The sequence below is a fragment of the Anomaloglossus baeobatrachus genome, chromosome 11 (genome assembly GCF_048569485.1).
Source record: "Anomaloglossus baeobatrachus isolate aAnoBae1 chromosome 11, aAnoBae1.hap1, whole genome shotgun sequence".
NCBI classification, from domain to species: Eukaryota; Metazoa; Chordata; class Amphibia; order Anura; family Aromobatidae; genus Anomaloglossus; species Anomaloglossus baeobatrachus.
Window position 1 is genome coordinate 179973056 of NC_134363.1, and position 18441 is coordinate 179991496.

Here is an 18441-nt window from a genome sequence, read left to right on the forward strand (position 1 = left end):
ATCCCTCCATGTATCACGTCTATACCAAGAATCTTTAGGGATCTAGGACTTGATTGATGTACGGCTCTAAAATGTCTTGGTAAGGTTTTTAATGTTGAAACATCCGTGACTGTCTTTGATCCACATATGTCCCTCACGTGTTCGCGTGTGCGGACACGTAGCTCCCGCGTGGTCAGCCCAATATAGATCAAGGAACATTCACATGTCGCATAATAAACGACATGGGTCGTGTGGCATGATATATATTCCTTGATCTGAAAGACCTGTGAGCCATCAGCGGAGGAGAAAGTATTCCCCCTCCTAATGTTAATACATGCAACACAGTGACCACATGGGGTGCACCCCCTCCTAGGTGTAGTAACTCCAAAGAAGTTCGAGGGTGGTGGGACATAATGGCTACGTACCAACAGATCACGGAGGTTTCTAGATCTCCTAGATGTCATGGAAGGGACGTCGGGAAGGTAATCCTTAAGCGCTGGTTCAGCCTGCAGAATGGGCCAGTGTTTCAGCAGAATATCACGCATCCTCCCCCATTGTTGATTATAAGTGGAAATGAATCTAATAGTGTTGTCTGTCTTTCTGGGTTTGGATGGGAGCAAAAGCTGTCCCCTGGTGTTTTGAATGGCACGATTGTAGCCATTCTTGATGGCCCTCCCACTGTATCCCCGGTCGCGAAATCTCTCTTTTAAATCATCCGCCTGGCGCCGAAAATTTGCCTCCGTCGAACATATCCGCCTCATCCTGAGGAATTGACCAATAGGTATTGCTTTGATGGTTGAGTAATTATGTGCCGATGATGCATGTAACAATGAATTAACTGAGGTCGACTTTCTGAATACATCAGTCTGGACAACCCTATGTTGGTCTAACTCCAGACTGATGTCCAGGAAATCGACCCTACTATGATGAAATGAATAAGTGAGTTTGATATTGTATGGGTTATGATTTAGGTCCTTGATGAAATCCTCGAGCTCGTCGGCTGTGCCCTGCCACAAAAACAAAATGTCATCAATATACCTCATCCAGCACAGCACATGGTCGGATGCCCGCACGCCCCCGTCGCCAAAAATTCCCCTCTCCCAGAAACCCAGGAAGAGGTTGGCGTACGAGGGCGCACAGGCCGCCCCCATGGCTGTGCCGCGGGTCTGTAGATAGAAAAAATCTTTAAAAACAAAAAAATTGTGCGTCAGGACAAAGCAGAGGAGCTCGAGGATCAATTCTAATAGATGCGAATCCAAATTGGTCATCCCCAGGAAGAAGCGGACAGCGGCAAGGCCATCATCATGTGAAATACAAGTGTACAAAGATTCGACGTCAGTCGTGACCAAGAGTACTCCAGGATCCACAAATATCCCATCGACCCTATTCAGGACGTCCGTAGTGTCACGGACATATGAGGGAAGAGTTTCCACCAAAGGTTTTAAATAGTGGTCCAAAAATTTACATATTGGGTTACTCAATCCCTCAATGCCGGACACTATGGGACGTCCAGGTGGGTCAAGGGGATCTTTGTGGATCTTGGGCAGAAGGTAAAAAGTCGGTATTTTCGGGGACACAGTGAGAAGGCCATCATAAATTTTTTTATTGATTATGCCCTCATCCAACGCTCGCTGTAGAATAATTGATAGTGCAGCCAAAAATCGGGGAAGCGGATTGAAATCCAATCTTTGGTAAGTTTCCCGATTTTTAAGTTGCCTATACGCCTCTTTCTCGTATTTGCTACAAGGCCAAATAACAATATTACCCCCCTTGTCCGATGGCTTAATTACCACATCAGAGAGTGATTGTAGTAGTTTAATTGCCAAGCGGTGGTTATGGCTCAAATTGTCACCCCGTCTCTGAGTGGTAATTTTTGTGAAGTCTTTAGTCACTACTTTGGTGAAAATATCCACCGCCGCACATAAGGACAAGGGGGGAAATCTTGATGACTTAGGATAGATATCCAATGGGAAGTTACCTTGAGTTAGAACATTCTGTTCCTCCAATAAGTCATTGAGTACTTGAAGGGCCTCCCTCTCAAGAGTGCTGTCAAATCCGTCCCCCCCGTGACTCCGATGGTGTAGTTTCTTGAGGATCAGCTTTCTCGCGAAGAGATGCAGGTCCTTCACTGCAGTGAATAGGTTGAAACAATTAGTCGGAACAAAATTTAACCCCCTAGAAAGCACTTCAAGTTGGTATTGTGTTAATTTATGACTAGAGAGGTTAATTACCTCCAGGGCATTCGACTTTTTAGCTGGTTTCCCTTTTGTCTGGTTTTTTAGAGGGGGATTGCTTCTGCATCCTCCACCTCATCTGGGTCCTCCACCTCCGCCCCAAGCCTGCCTGGTCAGGCCACTAGCGTTCTCACTGCGCAGAAGGAATCACGCACCCCTCATTACTATGCTGGCAGCAGAGCGCAACGGCATCAGGCGGTCTTTAGCTTGACATGTCTTGGGAATAAGAGTCACACAGCTGAGGAGTTGTGGTCAGCTCTGCGGTCCGAGTTTAATAAATGGTTGTCTCCACTCAACCTGCAGCCTGGTAAGGCCATGTGCGACAATGCTGCAAACCTGGGTGCAGCCCTTCGCCTGGGCAAGGTGACACACATGCCTTTTATGGCTCACATGTTGAACCTTGTCGTGCAGCAATTTTTAACACAGTATCCTGGCCTAGATGGCCTTCTGAACAGGGCACGAAAACTGTCTGCTCACTTCCGCCGTTCAAGCGCCGCAGCTGAGCGACTTGCGTCGCTCCAGAAGTCTTTCGGCCTGCCGGTTCATCGCCTGAAATGCGATGTGGCGACACGCTGGAATTCAACTCTCCACATGTTACAGCGACTGTGGCAGCACCGCCGTGCCCTGGTGCAATACGTCATGACGTATAGCCTGGGCCAACGAGATGCAGAGGTGGGGCAGATCACCCTGATGGAGTGGTCTCAGATCAAGGACCTATGCACCCTTCTGCACAGTTTCGACATGGCGACGAATATGTTTAGCGCTGACAATGCCATTATCAGCATGACGATTCCAGTCATTTACATGCTGGAACACACGCTAAACACTATTCGGAGTCAGGGGGTGGGACAACAGGAAGGGGATGAACTACAGGAGGATTCATATGCGCAAGACACAACAACATCACCAAGGTCCAGACGTTCATCATCACCAAGGCGCCAGGCATGGGAGCAAGGGGTACAGGGATCAACAAGGGCGCATGGTAGCAGGCGAGATGTTGAGGAAGGTGCAGGAGGACATGAAGAAATGGAGGACGAACTGTCCATGGACATGGAAGACTCAGCAGATGAGGGAGACCTTGGTCAAGTTTCAGTTGAAAGAGGTTGGGGGGAGATGTCAGAGGAAGAAAGACCGGTTAGCACCTCTATGCCACAAACACAGCGTGGACTTGGTCCGCATGGCTGCGCAAGACACATGAGTGCCTTCTTGTTGCACTACCTCCAACATGACCCTCGTATTGTCAAAATTAGAAGTGATGATGACTACTGGCTTGCCACACTATTAGATCCCCGGTACAAGTCCAAATTTTGTGACATAATTCCAGCCATAGAAAGGGACGCACGTATGCAGGAGTATCAGCAGAAGCTGTTACTCGATCTTAGATCTGCTTTTCCACCAAACAACCGTGCAGGTGCAGGGAGTGAATCTCCCAGTTGTAACTTGCCAAACATGGGACGGTCTCGTCATCTTCAACAGTCTACACGTACCAGTAGGACCGTATCTGGTGCTGGTAACAGCAATTTTATGGAATCTTTTCATAATTTTTTTAGACCCTCCTTTGCAAGGCCACCAGAGACAACAAGTCTGACACATAGTCAACGGCTGGAGAGGATGATACAGGAGTATCTCCAAATGAACATCGATGCCATGACTGTGCAACTGGAGCCTTGCTCCTTTTGGGCTTCAAACCTAGAAAAATGGCCAGGGCTCGCAACTTACGCCTTGGAGATTTTGTCGTGTCAAGCTGCCAGCGTTGTCTCTGAACGTGTCTTCAGTGCTGCTGGGTGTGTGCTGACAGATAAGCGCACGCGTCTGTCCAGTGACAATGTGGACAGACTGACGTTCATCAAAATGAACAAGTCATGGATCCAGAAGGAATTTACAACCCCTGTGTGATCCTGGGGAGAGTAAATGCTTGTGGATTTGGAATGTGCTTGATGCAAATCTAGCTGTGAAGTGTACAACTAGGGCACAAGTGCTGCCACTGAATGGGTGGGTGTGTGTGGGGCACAATTTTTGGAAAAAAAGGGAGACTCCGCTTGGAGTAACCCTTGCTTACATTGTTTTTAAAAGAAGCCAAGATGAACAAGTCATGGTTCAGCAAAGACTTTATCTACCTACCCCGGTGTCATGCTGGGGACGTTTAATTATGGCGTATTTTTGAATGTGCTTGATGCAAATCAAAACATCCTGTTTGCAACTAGGGCCCAAGTGCTGCCACTGATGGGGTGGGTGTCTGTGTGGCCCAATTTTTGGAAAAAAGGGAGACTCCGCTTGGAGTAACCCTTGCTTACATTGTTTTTAAAAGAAGCCAAGATGAACAAGTCATGGTTCAGCAAAGACTTTATCTACCTACCCCGGTGTCATGCTGGGGACGGTTAATTATGGCGTATTTTTGAATGTGCTTGATGCAAATCAAAACATCCTGTTTGCAACTAGGGCCCAAGTGCTGCCACTGATGGGGTGGGTGTCTGTGTGGCCCAATTTTTGGAAAAAAGGGAGACTCCGCTTGGAGTAACCCTTGCTTACATTGTTTTTAAAAGAAGCCAAGATAAACAGAGCTGGGATCAGGAAAGACTTTGCTACCTACCCTGGTGTCATCCTGGGGATGGTTAATTATGGCGTATTTTTGAATGTGCTTGATGCAAATCAAAACATCCTGTTTGCAACTAGGGCCCAAGTGCTGCCACTGATGGGGTGGGTGTCTGTGTGGCCCAATTTTTGGAAAAAAGGGAGACTCCGCTTGGAGTAACCCTTGCTTACATTGTTTTTAAAAGAAGCCAAGATGAACAGAGCTGGGATCAGGAAAGACTTTGCTACCTACCCTGGTGTCATCCTGGGGACGGTTAATTATGGCGTATTTTTGAATGTGCTTGATGCAAATCTAGCTGTGAAGTGTACAACTAGGGCACAAGTGCTGCCACTGAATGGGTGGGTGTGTGTGGGGCCCAATTTTTGGAAAAAAGGGAGACTCCGCTTGGAGTAACCCTTGCTTGCTGTGTTTTTAAAAGAAGCCAAGATGAACAGAGCTGGGGTCAGGAAAGACTTTGCTACCTACCCCGGTGTCATCCTGGGGACGGATAAGAATGGCGTATTTTTGAATGTGCTTGATGCAAATCTAGCTGTGAATTGTACAACTGGGGCACAACTGCTGCCACTGAATGGGTGGGTGTGTGTGGGGCCCAATTTTTGGAAAAAAAGGGAGACTACGCTTGGAGTCACCTTGCGGTGTTTTACATGATTTTAGAAGGACGTGCCATGCCTATATCTGTGTGTCCTCCTCTTTTTCCTTGTCCAGCTCTTTTGTTTTCGCATGAGTATATGTCCTTGTCACTTTCCCATGTGTTGTGAGTTGTTTGTCACCTTTTGGACACCTTTGAGGGTGTTTTCTAGGTGTTTTTCTGTGTTTGTGATTGCCTGCCATTGTTTCCTATGCAGTTCGAGTTCGGTTCGTCGAACGTTCGACGAGCCGAACTCGAACGGGACCTCCGTTCGGCGAACCGACCTCGAGCCGAACCGGGACCGGTTCGCTCATCTCTACTCCTTAATGATATATGATGTACATGTATGTCATGATAACTATGATGTTCAGCCACCACCTGACTCTAACAGCCGCTGCTGACTGTTAGGGGCTTTTAAATGCCACTGTCAAACTCTGACAGTGATATTTAACAGTACCTAACAGTCAATAAAAATGTAATTTCAGGATAAAAAAAAACAAGCCTTCCCTCAGCCTCACCGACTAAACATTGAAAACGTTAGGAGTCTCAGAAGAAGGCAACATAAGCCATATTCTTGCACCCATTCTACACCTCCAGGCAAAAAATAAATCGCATCACTACCGCATCATACCTCATACGGTTTTGTTGCGTTTTTTTGCCAGGAGGTGTAGATTGGGTGGATGAATATGGTGTAAGAAATTAATCACCAAATTTGCATCTTTTGGACAAAAATGCAAAAAAAGGTTTCTCTGCTAGGAGAGGCAAATATGATGCTGAAATCTGATGCAGATATTTTTGTGCCAAATTTCATCTTCTGGCAGAAAAATGCACCAAAAACATTTTTCTTTTTTTGCATTTTGAGCCAGGAGATGCAAATTTGGTGATAAAATTTATACACCACATTCCTGCACCCAATTTACACCTCCTTTCAAAAAAACTGCATCAAAACTGCATGTGGTATGATGCATTTTTTTGCCAGGAGGTGTAGATTAGGTGCAGGAATATGGTGTCAAAATTTCAGCACCAAATCTACATCTCTTGGCAAAAAAATTTGGTTTTCTGCCAGGAGATGTAGGTCTCGGCTGAGTTGAGGTCACTGACTTTACTGAGGTCACCTGAGGTCAGATTATCTGCTGTCACAAGTGGAGGACCATGAGAATCTCAAGGTGTGATAACAAATAACCTGAGTGACATCACCGCTGATCATGTAGCTTATTCACTCTCTGCATAAACCTCACAGTGGGCGGTCATGTTCCATGATCAAGTTCTGTGACTTCAGATATAAAGCAGAGCTAGAAACAACCACTAACCCACAAGAAGAAATGTATTCAAACCAAATATAAAAAAGAGCAGTGATTCCTGGACATTGCCACAGAGTGAAGACAAGGGGGTATGTTCTGTGGATCATTATTTATACAACACACTTCGAAGTTGGGATGACTCCTTTATCAGGTTTAATATGAAAATATACTGTATATGTTCATACAATAGTATGTATATAGTATGCAGTATAGTATAGTATGTTCATACTATAAAAATTCAGGAATCCGGCACAGCATCTTCATAAAAAATGAATTTTATTGATCCATTAAAATCCAATAAAACGGACAAGACTCGTTTCGGGGATACCCTTGTTCACAATCCGGATTGTGAACAAGGGTGTCCCCAAAACGCGTCTTGTCCATTTTATTGGATTTTAATGGATCAATAAAATTCATTTTTCATGAAGATGCTGTGCCGGATTCCTGAGTTTTTGTGCTAACATCTTTGCTGGAGATTTTCCATGCAGCATCTAAAAGGACTTCCAAGTGCATATGGTGAGCTGGATTTAGGAGGACTCCTCCACCTGCTTGTGTATGTTCATACTATATCTGATGATGTCAGTACGACTTTGAAACGCATTGTATGAATAAAGATCTAGAGAACATACGCCCTTGATTTTACTCCTCTGCAGAGCCCAGGAATCCTTGTTTTGTTCTCCCGTTTGGTTTGAATCCTTTAAGTCTATGGCTTTGTCAGGTGGTTGCCTGATTCCTATTTTTCAGGGCTTTAAATATAAACCCCCAGCCTTAATAGTTTTATTAAAGATATATTAAAAATTAAATTTATAATGTTAAAATTCAATGAAGGGAGATTTAATTAAAAGTGGAAGACATGAATATTTAGGGGATCATGAATCACATTTACAAAACTTTCAGCTGTAAATATATGTTTCATCATTTGGATTTGTTTAATGCTGCAGGTCATATTAATGGAGACGTCTTGATTGACCTCAGTATTGGTTCCATGATTCATCAATTATATGCAGCCTGTGAGTTTTTCGAACACATCATAATTCTGAAGATCAAAGACAGATGCATCCTGGAGCTGAAGAGATGGGTGGACTCACGTACGGGAGCGTTTGATTGGCAGCATGCTGCAAAACTTCATGTGGACATAGAAGGAAAATGGTGAAGTATTTTTCTACATTTTAGGAAAACCCCACTGTCATTGTCATTTTGCTGTTGTATAAGAGACATGAAGCAGATCTATGAAATGCTTAGACAATTCGTTCTACCTATATTAATTGTGCATTTGTGTAATATTAGTCTATTCAAAATCATTTATAAGTCAGAAAAAAAATACTTTTATCCATTCGCATCAACATTTTCATTCATGGGTGCAGTAACTTAATAATTGGTACTGTTGGTGGGCAGAGAAGAGCTCCATTTTCATTGCCTTTGGTCTACTCGATGGAGATATAGAGCCAGAGTTTTGCACAGTGGCACATGTTGGCCATTGACCGCAATGCAGAAGGATGTCTAAAGGCCAGTGTGTGTTTTTTGTGGTGGCCCAGTGTATATAAAAGAGCATCATGCTATTTGTTCCTATAAAATGAAAAAAAGGTATTTCAGAATACTCTTTTGTCCTCCAACAGGTAAATAGGGCTATATGTATGTCTTCATTATGTACAGGTGTTTTTCCCAGTTCATAGGTTCAAAGTGATCACTAGAAGTTGGTATGAGTATATTATTGGCTCTTGAAACCTAATGCATCAGTTATGATTGAATTCAAGTCTTTTACCTTTTACTGGATGCCAAAATATCCAGTGAAAACCTATGAGTTCTAATGCTATGCGAATTAATGTGAACGCCTTCCTGCAGGGTGCCTGTTTATAGGGCAAGCCCAGGAACTGAGTCCTCTTTACTATTGATGAGCAAGTACTACCATGCTCGGGGGCCCTGCACTCATAACAAGCAAGTCGAATTCTCCGATGGACTTGATTTGAGTACCGAGAATAATGGAAGTCAATGGGAAACTCAATCATTTTCCCAGAAGATTTTGCTTGAGTTTCCCATTTACTTCCATTATACTCAGTACTCTGAGTGTTCGATATGCTCATTTTGAGTCCTTAGTACATGAGCATGGTAGCCCTCGCTCATCACTACGCTTTACACATGGCAGATGCTAGCTGTTGCACTGCTGTCTGTAACATCAGCAATAAAAGCTAGACTTAAGGCCACTTCACACATAACATGATCGCTAACGACATTGTTGCAACATCACAGTTTCTGTGATGAAACAACGACTTCACCAGTGATCTCGTTATGTTTGACACGTACCAACGATTCGCCCCCTGCTGTGAGATCGTTGGTCATTGCTGACTGTCCTGGGCCATTTTTGGCTCGTTGGAGTCCTGCTGGGCAGGATGGATCTGTATGTTTGACACCTACCAACGATCTCGTTAACAACCTAGATGAGAACTTAAAGTGTGACACGTAGGCGTGTAGTTGCATCACCTTTTCCGCACCCTCTCTGCACCGTTTGGTTGGCGCTGAGAACAGTAGTGCGTTCTGATTGGTTATCGCTTCATGCTTTGTTCCTTTTTGAGCCTTGTGTTGAGGATAGAACCTGTGACTACACCCGGATTCATTCGTACTTTGTTCCCAATTGGGATCAAAGGAGGGATGAATCCGGGTGCAGATGCAGCTTCGATCTGAAAAGCAAGCAAGCAACCGGGAACAAAGTACGAATGAATCCGGGTAGAGTCGCAGGTTCTATCCTCAAAGCAAAGCTCAAAAAGGGACAATGGATGAAGCGATACAAAGTTACCTTCTAGGTCGGCCGCCTAATCAGAGCACAGTATTGGCCACCAGTCGGAGCGGAGGGGTGTGGAAAAGGCGACGCATATGCAAGTCTACGTGGCTTACAGTGTCAAACACTACGCCCCTATTCGAGGTCGGAATCGTTACCTAGCTGCTGTGTGACAGGGTCCAAACAACCAACGGGATCGTTATACAGGTCGCTGCATCGTTACTAAAGTCATTGGGAAAATGACTGTGTGACATCTCACCAACGATCTCACCAACGATTTAACAACGATCCAAAAACTGTGACATAGTAACGATATCGTTAATGATCTCGTTATGTGTGACTGGACCTTAAGTTCTGATTATTACTGATAAGCCCTAAAATCTCTGACAATGGCATTTAAAGTAAGTCACCCAAAGAGCTCACAGTTTTAAATTCCCATTGGCCCCCCTGTGATGAGATCACTGGCTGATGAGTTTCCATGCTAGCTGGGGCCCTGCTGAAGACTAGAGATGAGCAAACCTGTGAAAGTTCAGATTGGCAGCAGCAGCCGAACCAAAAGTCCACTGGTTCAAACTTGGCCTAAACCCCAATGGAAGTCACTGATTTGTAGTTCAAGTCTCCGCCCACATATAGCCAGCCATAAGCAGAACACTTCCGGGGGGAGGGTAGGCTGGTGTCTTCCATTTTTATGTTGAACACTACATCTGATCATGCTGTTGTTATCTCCAGTGCGAGCTGTTCAAAAACTGCAAGAGGCTTGCACTGGGCTCAGTAACAAGCGTACCTGAGCATAGTCATGCTCGTGCCAGTGATTGGCTTATGTAAAGCAACCGAAATCCGATCCAGAACTCTTTTTTTTTTGTAAAGTCGGTGCATGGTTTGAAAACTGAACACTGAACATTGTGTTTGCTCATCTCTACTGAAAACACCATGGCTACCATTTTGGTACTCTAGTGATTTAAGCAGGTTCAAGCACCTTAAGTAAAAAAATATATATTTAAAATATAAAAAAAACATAAAAATTCAATTCACTTTTCGCCTTTTTCACTTTAAAACTAAAAAAGTAAAAAAAAACAAAAAACAAAAACAGACTAAAGGCCCTGTCACACACAGAGATAAATCTTTGGCAGATCTGTGGTTTTAGTGAAATCATGGATATATTATTCCATTTGTACACAGCCACAAACTTGGCACTGATTGTCCACAATTTCACTGCTGCCACAGATCTGCCACAGATCTGCCACAGATTGTTCTCTGTGTGTGACAGGGCCTTTAGGCCTGTTTCACACATCCATGAAAAACACATATTTTACACGAACGTGTCAAAGTTGCGTATGCCGCTCTGTGTTAAGTGATTTCGGCACATGATTGTTCTCCGTATGCTATCTATGATCCCACATAGAGAACAGGAACTTTATGCTCAATTGTACGTGGTGCTGATGTCTTTCACTCTGTGCTCTCCGGCCTTGCTGACTCCCTTCTGCTGCTTCTTCCGGTCCTCAGTGCAGAGAATATTCATAAGCATAATGAGCAGGGGTCAGGAGCAAGTGACAGCAGGGCCAAAGACAGCAGAACTGGAGACAGACGAGTAAAGAAAATCATTTTATTTCACAGACATTTGTTTTCTCTGATACGTGCGGTCCGTATGACACCCGAGCTGCCGGAGATAAATGGGACATGTGTACGTGTGGAGCACACGGACATATGTATGCTCCACACGGACACACGTTCCATGTGAAAACATGCAGGCATATGCAAACCCATTGATTTTAACGGCTCTATGTGTGTCAGTGTTTCTGGTATGTGTAAAAACGGGCATCGCACGTACCGGAGACATGGATGTGTGAAGGGGACCTCACTGTCATTTTCTTAATAAAAGTCCAGTAAAGAAAAATTACCAAATTATTTCATGCTAAAATTTGTAGAAAGAATTAAAAACATGTGAATTCCAGAATTACTATTTATTTTTCAATAAAGGTTGAGGAATATTAAAAAATAAAATGTAAAAACTTTGAAAAAAAAGTTTGAATCACGCCTTTTCTAAATAATAAAAAAAGTTTATTTGGTAAATGTGCAATTTGTGAAATGCATAAAACTGTATTTATTTATAAAGTTAAAAAATATGTTTTAAAACTATTTAACACACAAAAGAATAAAAAATAAGGGTAATCAAAACATTGTATCTACCACAAAATAGTGACAATGAAAACGTCAGCTTGCCATACAAAAGAACAAAGGCTTCACTCACTTTAAGGGTGACAATAGACAATATTTACACAATCACTTTTTTTATGTAAATTTTAGATTTTTTTCCTCTACTTGCATAAAAAGAAAATTTAACAGTTTGGTATTGTTATAATCATGGTAGGAAAAAAGTCCAGCTCACCCCAGAGACCTCTCCAATTGTCGGCAGTAAGAAGCACGATATCCCACTTCCACTTCAACGTCAGGCACAGATGAGAAAAATAAGTGAACCAGCTTCCACGTAACTTGAATAAAACTCCAATTTTAATGAAAAATTCTTTAAAAACAAAGTCCAAATAGGAATGAAATGTGATTCAGCAGGTCCAATAAATTGCACGACCACCACCAGACGTGTTTTGAGCGGATCGCTCTTAGGGGTACTTTGCACGTTGCGACATCGCTACTGCGATATCGTCGGGGTCAAATCGAAAGTGACGTACATCCGGCGCCGGTAACAACGTCGCAACGTGTAAAGCCTAGATGCGCCGATAAACGATTGCAAAAGCGTCGTAAATCGGTGATCTGTGTAGCGTCGGAAATTTTCATAATGTCGCACCAATAGGAGATACGATGTTGTTCCTTGTTCCTGCGACAGCACACATCACTTTGTGTGAAACCGCAGGAGCGAGGAACATCTCCTTACCTGCCTCCACCGGCTATGCGGAAGAAAGGAGGTGGGCGGGATGTTTACGTCCCGCTCATCTCCGCCCCTCCACTTCTATTGGCCGCCTGCCGTGTGACGTCACTGTGACGCCGCACAACCCGCCCCCTTAGGAAGGAGGCGGGTTGCCAGCCAGAGCGACGTCGCAGGGCAGGTAAGTGCGTGTGAAGCTGCCGTAGCGATAATGTTCACTACAGCAGCAATCACAAGATATGGCTGCTGCGACGGGGGCGGGAACTATCGCGCTCGGCATCGCTAGCATCGGCTAGCAATGTCGCAGCGTGCAAAGTACGCCTTAAACTTGGTGAGAAAAAAATTATTGAAAGGGAAGGAAAAGACAAACCTTACTTTTTCTATTTCTTTCAGTGAACATTTTCAAGACAAAGAAGAAAAAGTGAGATCGGCCGCTCAACATGTTGTGAAATGTGATCTTACGAAAGAAAATATATTAGATCCAATGGTCTTACCTCTAGCAGATTGTGTCATCACTTTTTGGCTTCTAGGTGGAATCTGCAAAGATCAAGATGATTACATAAGAAATCTCGGGAAGATCTCAAAGTTGATGAAACCTGGAGGACACATTATAATAACTGGGATGCTAGGTACAACATATTACACAGTTGGGAAAGACAAACTCCATGGTTTTTGCTATCATGAGGGTTTTGTCAAGGAAGCCCTAGTTGGTGTGGGTTTTGTAATTGATCGCTTTGATATTAAGGAAAGAACAGCTGTCAGTGACCTTATTGACTATAAGCATGTCATGTTCGTTGTAGCTCACAAAGAAAAGTAGATCTGAGTAGAATCATGTCTCTCTTGTTTTCTCTATCTCCATTTCTACAATATCTTAGTAAAGCTTTAAACAGGGTTTCATTTATGATCATATTAAGCTGTATATTTTTATATGGTGGCTGAGGGATTGTAATTTGCAGGATTGATAACAGCATGTTAGTCAGGAACTAAGAGGGAAGGAGAGAGAGTTGAGTAGCTAAATCTGCTATATTCAAATCAATTGCCTGGAGAGAGCTACCAGAGGTGATTTGGGTTTTTCCAAAGAACAAAGTTAATATTAAAGTTCATTTTAATTAATAGATCTTGGAATAATAACAAGTTCCACAATTGGATGTGTTTAAAAAACATGTTTTTGTGCGCAGATAATCTTATAAATGGGTCCGTGATATGTACTGTGTAATGGATGTGTCTGACTGTACAGGAACATGGTCTGATCATACCACAGCTCCTGGGAAGGAGAGGAGGCAAAAGAGTGTACAGATACCATAGCACGGGATCACAGCCGATTCTTTTTGTGAAATAAACATTTCCCTGCCTTTTTTAACATTTCCCTGCCTTTTTTTTACTTTTAATTCAAAGAAAGAATCATTTGTGATCCCATACATGTCTGTATACTTTTTAGCCTCTTCCCTGACCCAGGAGATGTGGTATGATCAGACCATGTCCTGTACGGTCAGACATGGCCATTACACAGTACTTAGCAAGGACACATACAGTGCGGGAAATAAGTATTTGATCCCTTGCTGATTTTGTAAGTTTTGAAAGGAGCGTCTAATTGGTCTATAACAACCAGAACTCTTAATGGCTGTCAAATACTTATATTTATATAATTTATACAATGTGATTTTCTGGAATTTATTTTGGATATTCTATCTCTCACTGTTAAAATTAACCGACTCTTAAAATTATAGACTGTTCATTTCTTTGTCTGTGGGTACACTTACATAATCAACAAGGGATCAAATATTTATTTCCTCCACTCTATATATATTAGATTATCTCAGCACTAGAGATGAGCGAACTAGTCGCGGTTCGGCTCGAGGTCGGTTCGCCGAACGGACGTCCTGTTCGAGTTCGGCTCGTCGAACGTTCGACGAACCGAACTCGAACTGCATAGGAAACAATGGCAGGCAATCACAAACACATAAAAACACCTAGAAAACACCCTCAAAGGTGTCCAAAAGGTGACAAACAACTCACAAAACAACACAAACACATGGGAAAGTGACAAGGACATATACTCATGCGAAAACAAAAGAGCTGGACAAGGAAAAAGAGGAGGACACACAGATATAGGCATGGCACGCCCTTCTAAAATCATGGAAAACACCGCAAGGTGACTCCAAGCGGAGTCTCCCTTTTTTTCCAAAAATTGGGCCCCACACACACCTACCCCTTCAGTGGCAGCACTTGTGCCCTAGTTGTACACTTCACAGCTAGATTTGCATCAAGCACATTCAAAAATACGCTATTCTTAACCGTCCCCAGGATGACACCAGGGTAGGTAGCAAAGTCTTTCCTGATCCCAGCTCTGTTCATCTTGGATCATTTTTAAAAAACACAGTAAGCAAGGGTTACTCCAAGCGGAGTCTCCCTTTTTTTCCAAAAATTGGGCCCCACACAGACACCTTATCAGTGTCAGCACTTGTGCCCTAGTTGCAAACAGGATGTTTTGATTTGCATCAAGCACATTCAAAAATACGCTATTCTTAACCGTCCCCAGGATGACACCGGGGTAGGTAGCAAAGTCTTTGCTGAACCATGACTTGTTCATCTTGGCTTCTTTTAAAAACAATGTAAGCGAGGGTTACTCCAAGCGGAGCCTCCCTTTTTTCCAAAAATTGGGCCCCACACAGACACCTTATCAGTGGCAGCACTTGTGCCCTAGTTGCAAACAGGATGTTTTGATTTGCATCAAGCACATTCCAAATCCACAAGCATTTACTCTCCCCAGGATGACACAGGGGTAGTAAATTCCTTCTGGATCCATGACTTGTTAATTTTAATGAACGTCAGTCTGTCCACATTGTCACTGGACAGACGCGTGTGCTTATCTGTCAGCACACACCCAGCAGCACTGAAGACACGTTCAGAGACAACGCTGGCAGCTGGACACGACAAAATCTCCAAGGCGTAACTGGAGAGCTCTGGCCATTTTTCTAGATTTGAAGCCCAAAATGAGCAAGGCTCTATTTGCAAAGTCATGGCATCGATGTTCATTTGGAGATACTCCTGTATCATCCTCTCCAGCTGTTGACTATGTGTCAGACTTGTTGTCTCTGGTGGCCTTGCAAAGGAGGGTCTAAAAAAATTATGAAAAGATTCCATAAAATTGCTGTTACCAGCACCAGATACGGTCCTACTGGTACGGGTAGACTGTTGAAGATGACGAGACCGTCCCATGTTTGTCAAGTTACAACTGGGAGAATCACTCCCTGGATCTGCATGGTTGTTTGGTGGAAAAGCCGAGCTAAGATCGAGTAACAGCTTCTGCTGATACTCTTGCATACGTGCGTCCCTTTCTATGGCTGGAATTATGTCACAAAATTTGGACTTGTACCAGGGATCTAATAGTGGGGCAAGCCAGTAGTCATCATCACTTCTAATTTTGACAATACGAGGGTCATGTTGGAGGTAGTGCAACAAGAAGGCACTCATGTGTCTTGCGCAGCCATGCAGACCAAGTCCACGCTGTGTTTGTGGCATAGAGGTGCTAACCATTCTTTCTTCCTCTGACATCTCCCCCCAACCTCTTTCAACTTAAATTTGACCAAGGTCTCCCTCATCTGCTGAGTCTTCCATGTCCATGGACAGTTCGTCCTCCATTTCTTCATGTTCTCCTGCACCTTCCTCAACATTTAGCCTGCTACTATGCGCCCTTGTTGATCCCTGTCCCCCATGGTCCCATGCCTGCTGCGTTGGTGATGATGAACGTCTGGACCTTGGTGATGTTGTTGTCCCTTGCACATATGAATCCTCCTGTAGTTCCTCCCCTTCCTGTTGCCCCACCCCCTGACTCCGAATAGTGTTTAGCGTGTGCTCCAGCATGTAAATGACTGGAATTGTCATGCTGATAATGGCATTGTCAGCGCTAAACATATTCGTCGCCATGTCGAAACTGTGCAGAAGGGTGCATAGGTCCTTGATCTGAGACCACTCCATCAGGGTGATCTGCCCCACCTCTGCATCTCGTTGGCCCAGGCTATATGTCATGACGTATTGCACCAGGGCTTGGCGGTGCTGCCACAGTCGCTGTAACATGTGGAGAGTTGAATTCCAGCGTGTCGCCACATCGCATTTCAGGCAATGAACCGGCAGGCCGAAAGACTTCTGGAGCGATGCAAGTCGCTCAGCTGCGGCGCTTGAACGGCGGAAGTGAGCAGACAGTTTTCGTGCCCTGTTCAAAAGGCCATCTAGGCTGGGATAGTGTGTTAAAAATTGCTGGACGACAAGGTTCAACACGTGAGCCATACAAGGTACGTGTGTCACCTTGCCCAGGCGATGGGCCGCACACAGGTTTGCAGCATTGTCGCACACGGCCTTACCAGGCTGCAGGTTGAGTGGAGACAACCATTTATTAAACTCGGACCGCAGAGCTGACCACAACTCCTCAGCTGTGTGACTCTTTTTCCCAAGACATGTCAAGCTAAAGACCGCCTGATGCCGTTGCGCTCTGCTGCCAGCATAGTAATGAGGGGTGCGTGATTCCTTCTGCGCAGTGAGAACGCTGGTGGCCTGACCAGGCATGCTTGGGGCAGAGGTGGAGGACACAGATGAGGTGCAGGAGGCAGAAGCAGTGGCGGAACTTGGACAGACAGAGGATTGACACACAAGTCGTGGGGACGGCAAGACTTGTGCAGCAGACCCTTCACCATCTATCACCATAGTTACCCAGTGCCCAGTCAGCGACATGTAACGTTCCTGTCCATGCTTACTGGTCCAAGTATCGGTGGTGAAATGCACCCGTTGACACACAGAGTTTCTCAAGGAAGCGGTGATGTTGTGTGCGACATGCTGGTGTAGCGCGGGCACACCTTTCTTAGAGAAGTAGTGGCGACTAGGCATCTGGTACTGGGGCACAGCGACAGACATAAGGTCTCTAAAATCCTGTGTGTCCACTAGGCGGAAAGGCAGCATTTCGGTAGCCAAGAGCTTACAGAGGGATAAAGTCAACCTCTTAGCTTTGTCATGGGTCGCAGGAAGTGGCCTTTTATTTGACCACATCTGAGGGACAGAGATCTGGCTGCTGTGTGTAGACGGTGTTGAGTAGGGTGTCCCTGGAAAAATGCAGGTTTGTGAGGAAAGTGCAGGCGGAGACATGATGTTGCCTTCATCCAACGTTAGTGCTATCGATGTCTGAGAGAGCTGTACACACTCACTTGTTTCCCCTTCCAAACCAACTGACGACCTACCAAGCAAACTGCCTGTTGCGGTTACAGTGGTGGAAGTTGTGCGTGGAAAAACAGGTGTGACAGCTGTCCCCACAGTCCTAGAAGATGAAGAGCGCGCGGATGCACTGGAAGGGGCAGGCGGTGGATGGTTCGCTCCGCTAGGCCGCATTGCAGCACGGTGAGCTTCCCACCGGGACATATGATATTTATTCATGTGACAATTCATGGAAGAAGTTGTCAAACTGCTGAGGTTTTGACCTCTACTAAGAGAACCATGACAAATTTTACAGATCACATAATTTGGGCGATATTTTGCTATGTCAAAAAAGGACCAAGCTAGGCAAGACTTAGAGGGCATGCGACCTGTTGATCCACCCCGACTAGTGCTCAGAGGCAGAGTGGTGTCTGAGGATGCAGTTGTAGACGTGCTACCAGTTCTCCGACTCTATCCAGGAAGGCGCAAGGTAACTTCGTCATCAGTTGCATCCTCCTCCACCACCTCTGTTGACCTCCTCGAGTGCCTGACTGTGGGTTGACAGTAGGTGGGATCTAGAACTTCATTATCAATTGTTGTGTTTGCACTCCCCTCCCCCTCAGACCGAGCCTCTTCTTGCCCTGACCGAATATTTAAGTTGTCATCCCAATCGGGTATCTGTGTCTCATCTTCATCAGTATGTTCCTCATTGTCTATAACCACAGGTTTTACAGTTTGTGACAAAGGGTCAACATTATGCTCAGAAACTTGGTCCTCACGGCCTGAATCAGAGTCACAAAGGTTCTGGGCATCACTGCAGACCATTTCCTGTTCTGTACTCACTGTAGCTTGGGAGCAGATCTCTGATTCCCAG

The 18441-nt window shown here is 44.6% G+C and overlaps 1 protein-coding gene across 1 annotated transcript in view; it reads left to right on the top strand.

Annotated features, from left to right (window-relative positions):
* LOC142256784 (indolethylamine N-methyltransferase-like) overlaps nt 1-13215 on the top strand; it is a 28301-nt gene extending 15086 nt beyond the window's left edge. The window contains exons 2-3 of the mRNA XM_075328675.1: nt 7677-7884; nt 12780-13215. Of these exons, the coding sequence (XP_075184790.1) occupies nt 7677-7884; nt 12780-13203 (632 nt within the window). The 3' untranslated portion in view covers nt 13204-13215. The remainder of the gene's footprint in view (nt 1-7676; nt 7885-12779) is intronic.
* Nucleotides 13216-18441: the final 5226 nt, after the last annotated feature.